Genomic DNA, 8,952 nt, shown 5'->3' on the forward strand with positions numbered 1-8,952 from the left:
GAGGGAGAAGGACGGTGGGAGAAGGAGTCGAGGGAGAAGAATCGATTGACTCTCCCATCCACTTCTCATTCACACACAGAGAGAGACAGAGGAGGGGAGAGAACTGGTGTTGCGTGAGTGCTCTCCTCCAGTTTACGATTCTGAAGTTTCTTCTCTTGGAACTGTTTGTTGCTCCTGTCACTTCTTCTGGTGCTGCTCCGGCTCCTGCTCCATTGCCATGGGAGAAAGACAAAGGAGGGGAGAGAACTCAGACCAGACACAGTGACTGTGCGTGTCACTGTCATTTAGGGTTTGTGGGTTTACGCGAGTGCTCTGTTGGGATCAACAAACCTTATATCGTTCATCTTCTTCGGGTTGGATGTTCATCTGAGGTGAGCAAAGATTTTGTTTTCAGCCTATTTTCCATGTCATACGTTTTTTGTTTTCGTAATCTGTGTGTTCTTTTTTTTTTTTTCTCACCTTACAGAGAATCGAAAGAATCCCATTCCCATGTTTGTTCGTGGGTCTGCGTGAGTGCTCTGTTGGGATCAACAAACCTTACCATCGGCCATCTTCTTCCCATAACTTGAGGTAAGCAATGATCTTTTGATGTTTCAGTTTTCCATGTCTTACTGATTTTGTTTTTGTAATCTGTGTTCTTTTAATTTTTTTTTTCTCACTACATAGAGAATCGAACGAATCCCATTTCCATGTTGGTTCGTTCGAACCTCTTACTATTCCTTTGAGAATGGGAGTCACATTTTTTATATTGGTTCATAGCATTTTCATTCTTGTTCTCTTTTATTCGATGAATTCACAGAAACTTATATCTTGATCTTTGTACCGTACATGGGTCTTTCATTATTATTATTATTGTTTTTATTATTATTATGAATGGCACATTCAATTGTTCAAACTAAAAAAAGAGAGTACATAGATATGGTTCATTGTAGTGTTGGTGACTAGTAAGCTAGTAGGTGTTTGATTTAATGCCTCAATGGAATCAAGGGAATTACAACATGCTCTATGGTTTCTAGAAATGGTGTAAGATCTTAGCTGAAACATTTTGGAATGTTTAACCGATGGTTTAATGGTTGAGGAACAATGATGAGATTAGATATTCTTGTTAAACTAAAACTGGAGTTTGATAGTAGAAAATTTCAATTTCATAAGAAAATTGTGGCGGGTCAGGAATTTATGGTTTAAAATAAGATGGAAATCAAGCTTGTTGGTTTGTGTTTGATTTCATTGAAAGGGCTGAAAAGGTTTAAGAGTGTGGAGTCAAATTAGGAAGCATAGAAAGCTTAAAGGTGGTTTATTATGCAGGTCTCAATGGGAAAGAATACAATTATTCTTACTTAGGACTAAGTAGATATGAGAAGAACTAAAATATATACACTCTCTTTTCAATGATAATATGCATTGATGTTGGATGAAAGGTGTCCTCAAGTGCCATTGTAACTACTATTAAAAGGACAAATAAGTGAACTCAATGTAGGTTGTTGCTGTCCAGCAGACACACAAAGATAATCAGAATCCAAGACCTGCCATCAGAAGCATGTGTAATAGAAAAATGTTGCATCCGCTATTCTCTAATGTTACAAGAGTTATTGTTGGAAAAGAAGTCAATAGGAGGCCTTTTTTGGGGGGGAGGGGTTTAAAAGGTTGTACTTCGAAATGGAAGTGAAGGAAAATGATGTTGAAACTTGGGGATTTCTCCCATTTACTGTAGTATAAGTGATTCCTACAAAATGATGTTTGTGTTTGTTTTTGTTTAATGTAGGACTACAGAATTAGAGGGTTTCCAACCATAAAAGGTGTTTGTACTTGACAAGCATCCAGTAGATTATCAAGGAACAAGAGGTGTCAAACATATAGTAGAAATTGCACTCCAGCATGGTTTGTTGTAACAGAGCGAAATTCGGACATTCTATCCAAGAATTTTCCATTTCTTCTATTTCCACCCACCCCATCTTTTATATTATTCACTTAAGAACCTTTGCTTAATTTTCACTTATGTTTTCTCCCTTTTCTGAGCATTAGAGGTTAGAACTCCCATGTCTCATAAAAGAGAAGCAACACTTTTTTGTTACAGTCAAGTGTAAGAGTGAAGGACAAAGAATTGAATGTGAATTAAATATTAGTGAAAAGGTCGTTAACATGGCCTCATGACCGACATCCAAGGTCCATCATGTTTAAGACACGTGGCAAGATGATCTTGTCAAACTCATTGTTGGTTTTGGTGAATTACACTAGCTTTGGTTTGTGATCTAGCTCATAAACCTTGTATTGAAGCATTATTCCTTGTATTTTCAATCATTAAATAAGTTTCCATGTTGGGTACCAGATCTGGATAAATCTCAGATTGATCCATGTGGTTCTATATTTGGTGCAAAATCTGTATGGATCTTACATATAAATCATTTGTTTAATTGTGAGACATTTGATCATGACCAGATCTGGATAAATCTCAGATTGATACATATGGTTCCATATATGGGATTTTGGTTGTATGGATCCTACATATAAATCATTTGTTTAATTTTGAGAACATTTGGTTATGATATGCTTTGGATTTAATGTACTTCTATGTGGATTTAATGTAATTCTATGTGGTACTAATGTACTATTCACCTTGTCTCCTCCACTAATTAATATTTGGTCCACCTCAATTTTTTTTTCTTGGCTATACTAACTCTTGGGAAATTGTTTATGTTATGTTTCTTAGTTTCTTGTTTCTCTATTTGTGCATAACTTTTTTCCTTGTAAGTTCATATGAAACTAACACTGAGTGGCTTTAATTGATTGCAGATTAAGGGTCTTCTGAAGGAACATTTAAATGGAAAGATAGTCAGAGGATCAAGTGAGAAATTTGAATCTAGTGCATCAGTATAACTAATTTCTTGCAATTTTGACGAAATGGTAGTTAAAAGTAAAGATCTTTGGATCATCAAGTTCTTCGCACCATGGAAAGTGTTTATCATTTATAATGACTTTAGTTGGTTCCACAAGGTAATCATAGGATTGCATCACACTCTGTACTCTAGGGTCATTGCAAGGGTCAACTAGCCTTTTTTTACATCTCTATTAGTGAAAATTATGTAATAACTTCTTTAATGCTCCTAAGGTGAGCACTACTGCACAAGATTTGCAGGACTCACAATTTAATGCTCCTAAGGTGAGCATTACTATTTATATGTTTCTCTTAAATGAAATAGGAAGACACGTATAGTAACCCAACAAAATTTTAAAATAAAAGGGAGGACTAGATTTTACTAACCTCGCATTCCTTAAGTTGATCAAGCTCTTGCCGATACGGTCTATAGCAATTATGAATGTTGTCAGTTCTGCGCCGGCATTTCCATCTAACAGCTCGGGGGAAAGGCCTACATAGGCGAACAACATCTGGTCTACCAACCCCTAGGTGCTCATAAGCCCATACCTATAAGTTAAATTTGAAATCCATGTTAAACATGCATCATGAGTAACAAACACTAAGATATGCTAATAAAGTACAGGTCAAAAGAAAAAAGCCAAATAGACTTGAACCAATTTTCCTAAAATTCACACGCACGATCATATTCCCAAATCAGTAAGATTAACGTACTGTAAATAGGGTCATTGAACCTCCAATATTAGCAGTGTTCTTCCTTGAGGCACGCATCAATGCCCTATACAAGAAAGCTAAAGTAGCAGCGCCCCATGCATATTCTACACATTCAACGAAATCAGCAAGCAATGGTAGATATGAAACGCTAACCATATTTCCGGATGTGTTAGCAAATATGGTAGTTCCAAGAAGATGCAACAAATATGCCCAGGTAGCACGAATAACATCTATTTTAGAAGCATTGCTTTGCAGCTGGGAAAATTGGTTCCTCAACCATGTTAGCTTCACACAACCACTCCGTAGAGCCTTCGTGTTGGTAGGATCTGAGGGATGTTGTCCAAGTACCATGCCTAGTATATCCTCAGTCTCCTTGTATATTTTCCCAGTAACAGCCTTCCTGATTACTCTAAGACCCAAAATATATGCCACATCTTCCAAAGTTATAGTCATCTCAAATCGTGGCATGTGAAATGTATTAGTCTCATTTCGCCACCTATCCACCAATGCTGTCAATAGACACCAATCCATTTGGAAATGCACTATAAGGTATAAGTACTTGAATCCAGCAATCTCAACTAACCACTTTTGCTCTTTACTCAACTTCCACTCAGTGGACGTTCGACTATGCTCATTACTCTGTAGCACACGTCTCTTCTGAAAATGGGTAAATTCGAAATAAGAAACTTAGTGGTCATATCTTTTATGCATGATAAAAATAAATATTATATTACGCGCAGATACAACAAATATATTACCTCACCCTTCCAGATCAACTTTGAAATGTGATTGGATTGATCATATAGAACAATGTCCGTACTTGATATATCTTTATCAATGGATGCTCCAATTGACATTACTGAATCATCTACAACATTACTAACCATGGCTTGCCCTCCAACATCTCCACTATCAGTAGATTCATATTCACCCTCTAAATTTCCAGACATACTAGAATATGTCCACGCCCTAGAAGGTGGGTTGTTCTCACCATGCATTGCTCTTTTTTCTAAGATCCTTCGTATAATGTCCAATTGGAGAGGATCCACCGACATTATGCACCTGACACATGATCCAAAACGTATAGTTAATTATAACATTAATTTCAATAATAAAGAGAAGATAAATTGGATATTGAAATATCTAATACTAGATCCACAAATGTTCTTCTTTAGTATGTCACTATTGTTGCAATAATTTCACTCTTTATGGTTGCAATATCTAGTCATCTAAGTATAATACTCAAAGAGGTGGATATGCAATGTAGGTATATTCACCCAATACGTAGACTAGACAACAACATCCTAAACCTTATTCCAACTTAATAAGGTCGGCTACATGGAGATTCCCAGCAATGGCGAGCATAAGGAACTATGCAAAAAGATTGACAATTTATGGATAATTATAATAAGTGTTGGCTATATTCATCCAAAAAAATAATAATAAGTGTTTGTTGTCAACTTGACGCACTATTAATCCAAATTTACTGAATTTAGTAAATGAACGTCATAGCAAAGATGCTCCTAACATGAAGGATTAGTTCGAAAATTATTTTAATAGGTCTTAAGTGCCTTCTGTGGTTAACTGGTCATCATGGCAATCTTGTATTAGTTTCTGAAATCCTAATATTTGTAGTATGAGAAGTATAATGGTATAACCTATAAAAATAGTTGAGATGTGGTTTTGGTTCTTTATGCTTCTTTCTTCTTTTTTCCTCTTATATGAATTTTAAGAACATAGCCAAAGAGGGCCAAAAAAATAAAAAACAGGGACGCTACTACACCCATAACATTCCATTGTTCCATACTTTCTTTTTTGTTCTCACTTGAATTGAGAACTCAAGCATATTCCCCTACACCAATTGCTTAAGAATATATCATAATCCTCAAATAAATAGCCACATCTGGTCCCTTCCCACTTCAGCCAAAATCTTTTCTCTACTTCCATTGTAGAATTCAGAGGATCTCCAAATTTGGACGGTTTTAAAACCAACAAGAATAATTTCCACCCACAAAAGAGAGAGTGTACTGCACTGAAATTGAGCAAAATTAGATAGACCCATGCACATCCACTTGAACTCTAAAAGTAAGCTGTTGTCGAGTCTCAATTTTTTTGGCATTACAATTAGCTGTCCTGAATATTCTATTTCACACCACTTACAGAGGAATTAGATTCATGCCCAAGGTTCCCTCCCACCCCGGTTAGCCCCATAAAAGTAGATAAATATCCTTGTGGTGATAACAGCCACCAAAGATGCCTGGCTGGGGACTACTGCCCAAAAGAGAAAGATCCAACATTCCTATACTGTTGGACAGCCAAAACTACCATGGAAGGGAAAGTCAAATTTTCAGGTAGAATAACTCATCAAACGGCTACTCTCAGGGCTACATACCTAAGCATCCAATATGAGATTCATACAAGTGTAGTCATTTTCAGCCCCACTCACAAAGATGGTTACAGGGTACGACACAAAAAAAATCTAAATATAACAAAGTTGGATTCAGATTAAATTCATCTGTTACGCACTAAAGCTTCAAATTTGACTTTAAAATCCATGTTAAATACACCCAGCTTAATTTCATTATTATCATTATTATTAATATTTAGAAACTCACAGCTTCTGTCTAATATTTTAATATTAAAACTCCCAACTTGGTGGAAAAGTTGAGCTTGTAAATCCAAAAATTTATAGAAAAAAAGAATCTTGCACAACTAAACACACAAACCAAATTTGGATTATTTAAAATACACAATCATCCCATGATCTAGATACCTAAGACAATAATATTATTAACCATAATAAAATAACCTCCCCTCCTCCTGTGATGATATCCTTTTTTTTTTCTTTGTTTCATTCACTTGATGAAATAAGCAGACTAGGATTTTTGGTATTAACTTCATAATCCAATGCATTTGCCAACACAACCTAGTGATATTAATCGACAAAACACTTGCATCAACTTTAATTGTTCCTGATACTGTTTGGAACACTTGTAAGCATACATAAACTTGATGGCCAGAAATATTCCAATGGAAAGCATGGTTATAAAACACTCCAGATCTTGAATTGAATCAGAATTTCCTTCCATATTGAAAATATTTCTTCCTCCCCTACCCCCCCCCCAACCCTCTAGTAAGTAAAGAAAGCCAATCAATTATATAAAAGTCAGAGACACACGATAACAATTTAATGGGTAAATTTTTATTTTCTTCTCTTTTTCTTTTTGCAATGTTAAGAAAGAGTTATAATTATTATTACGCAATAAGCACCACTCTGCAGCCATTATTTTTATTTATTTATTACATTTTTTTATTATTGAAACTGGACTTGTAATAAAACTGTAGAAATGTGGTGCGGAATTGCATTCTATGCTTTGGTGAAGGCCCTATGGGCATATGTAAGCTAAGCCTAAATTTCCTGACCAATGACCAATAAAGATGCTACAAAGAAGAAATTTATTGGGAAACTAGATCCAATTCCAGCATAGAACATTAAAATGTGCAAAAATGAGAAAACCCTACAATGAGAAACAGATCTTTGGTTCCCACAGAAGAAGAACTACATTCTTACAGTTTCCAACCCCCTTTTCATTGTAGAGGTGTTGTATAGTTTTGCGGTTTAATATACCTGCCTGCCCTAAGAAGGTCTAAAGACTTAACAACAACACCAATGCTTAGTTTAAGCTTTCTATGCTTCCTAATTTGACTCCACACTCTTAAACCTTTTCAGTCCTTTCAATGAAATCAAACACAAACCAGCAAGCTGGATTTCTATCCTATTTTAAACCATAAATTCCTAACCCGCCACAATTTTCTTATGAAATTGAAATTTTCTACTATCAAACTCCAGTTTTAGTTTAACAAGAAAATCTAATCTCATCATTGTTCCTCAACCATTAACCATCAGTTAAACATCCCAAACTGTTTCAGATAAGATCTTACACCATTTCCAGAAACCATAGAGCATGTTGTAATTCCCTTGATTCCATTGAGGCATTACATCAAACACTTACTAGGCTACTAGTCACCAACACTACAATCAAACATATCCATGTACTCTCTTTTTTTTTAGTTTGAACAATTGAATGTGCCATTCATAATAATAATAATAATAACGAAAGACCCATGTACGGCACAAAGATCAAGATATAAGTTTCTGTGAATTCATCGAACAAAAGAGAACAAGAATGAAAATGCTATGAACCAATATCAGAAATGTGACTCCCATTCTCAGAGGAATAGTAAGAGGTTCGAACGAATCAACATGGGAATGGGATTCGTTCGATTCTCTGTGTAGTGAGAAAAAATAATAATTAAAAGAACACAGATTACAAAAACAAAATTAGTAAGACATGGAAAACTGGAACATCAAAAGATCATTGCATACCTCAAGTTATGCGAAGAAGATGACCGATGGTAAGGTTTGTTGATCCCAACAGAGCACTCACGCAGACCCACAAATAAACATGTGAATGGGATTCGTTCAATTCTCTGTGAAGTGAGAAAAAAAAAAAAAAAAAAGAACACACAGGTTACAAAAACAAAAAACGTATGACATGGAAAATAGGCTGAAAACAAAATCTTCGCTCACCTCAGATGAACATCCAACCCAAAGAAGATGAACGATATAAGGTTTGTTGATCCCAATAGAGCACTCGCGCAGACCCACGAACCCTAAATGACAGTGACACGCACAGTCACTATGTCTGGTCTGAGTTCTCTCCCCTCCTTTGTCTTTCTCCCATGGCGATGGAGCAGGAGCAGGAGCCGGAGCAGCACCAGAAGAAGTGACAAGAACAACAAAGAGTTCCAAGAGAAAGAAATTTCAGAATCGTAAACTGGAGGAAAGCACTCACGCAGCACCAATACTCTCCCTTCCTCTGTCGCTCTCTGCGTGTGAATGAGAAGTCGATGGGTGAGTAAGCCGATTCTTCTCCCTCGAGTCCTTCTCCCGCCGTCCTTCTCCCTCCATTCTTATTTAAGAGTGCCCTAAATCTCCTGAAACCAGCAACCAAGTCTTCCTCTTCTCGGAAATCCATAGTCTGAACAACTGAAATCAACAACCCATTCCTTCCCCTTTCGGAAATACATAGTCCGAACAGCAACTTATGCCCTCAATGACGCGATCGGATCATCGGAAGTTAAAGAGTCGATTGTAGAAGACGATTAAACTAGAAATCGGAATTTTTTTCACCGATTGGAACATGAATCAAGTTCAACACGTAGGGATACGTAGTCTGGCATACGGCTTCCATTGTTTTGGGTATTTCGGTAATACGCAAACTGGTTTTGGGTATATACGTTGAGTGAAACCCATCGTGGGTATTTCTGTAAAACCAAACCCAATACTGGGTAATCAGGTAATT

At 36.4% G+C, this 8,952-nt stretch overlaps 1 protein-coding gene and 1 long non-coding RNA gene across 2 annotated transcripts; one reads left to right on the forward strand and one right to left on the reverse strand.

Annotated features, from left to right (window-relative positions):
- Positions 1-22: 22 nt before the first annotated feature.
- On the forward strand, positions 23-3,162 carry LOC122094771. Its single transcript, XR_006144969.1, has 3 exons — positions 23-371; positions 467-570; positions 2,791-3,162. It is a non-coding gene; the product is annotated as an uncharacterized LOC122094771 (long non-coding RNA).
- Positions 3,163-3,244: 82 nt separating this feature from the next.
- On the reverse strand, positions 3,245-8,727 carry LOC122064378 (protein MAIN-LIKE 2-like). Its single transcript, XM_042628094.1, has 5 exons — positions 8,178-8,727; positions 7,974-8,077; positions 4,345-4,648; positions 3,587-4,243; positions 3,245-3,421 (listed from the first exon to the last, which is right to left on the reverse strand). The coding sequence occupies exons 3-5, from the start codon at positions 4,639-4,641 to the stop codon at positions 3,245-3,247; spliced, it is 1,131 nt and encodes a 376-aa protein (XP_042484028.1). The 5' UTR covers positions 4,642-4,648; positions 7,974-8,077; positions 8,178-8,727.
- Positions 8,728-8,952: the final 225 nt, after the last annotated feature.

This window comes from Macadamia integrifolia, chromosome 2 (assembly GCF_013358625.1).
Source record: "Macadamia integrifolia cultivar HAES 741 chromosome 2, SCU_Mint_v3, whole genome shotgun sequence".
Classification (NCBI taxonomy): Eukaryota; Viridiplantae; Streptophyta; class Magnoliopsida; order Proteales; family Proteaceae; genus Macadamia; species Macadamia integrifolia.

Coding starts and splice junctions, on each gene's coding strand:
- LOC122064378 (XM_042628094.1), bottom strand. CDS start 4,641: ATGTCGGTGGATCCTCTCCAATTGGACATTATACGAAGGATCTTAGAA. Junction 4,244..4,344: donor AGTTGATCTGGAAGGGTGAG/GTAATATATTTG, acceptor ACCCATTTTCAG/AAGAGACGTGTGCTACAGAG. Junction 3,422..3,586: donor GTTCAATGACCCTATTTACA/GTACGTTAATCT, acceptor TTTAACTTATAG/GTATGGGCTTATGAGCACCT.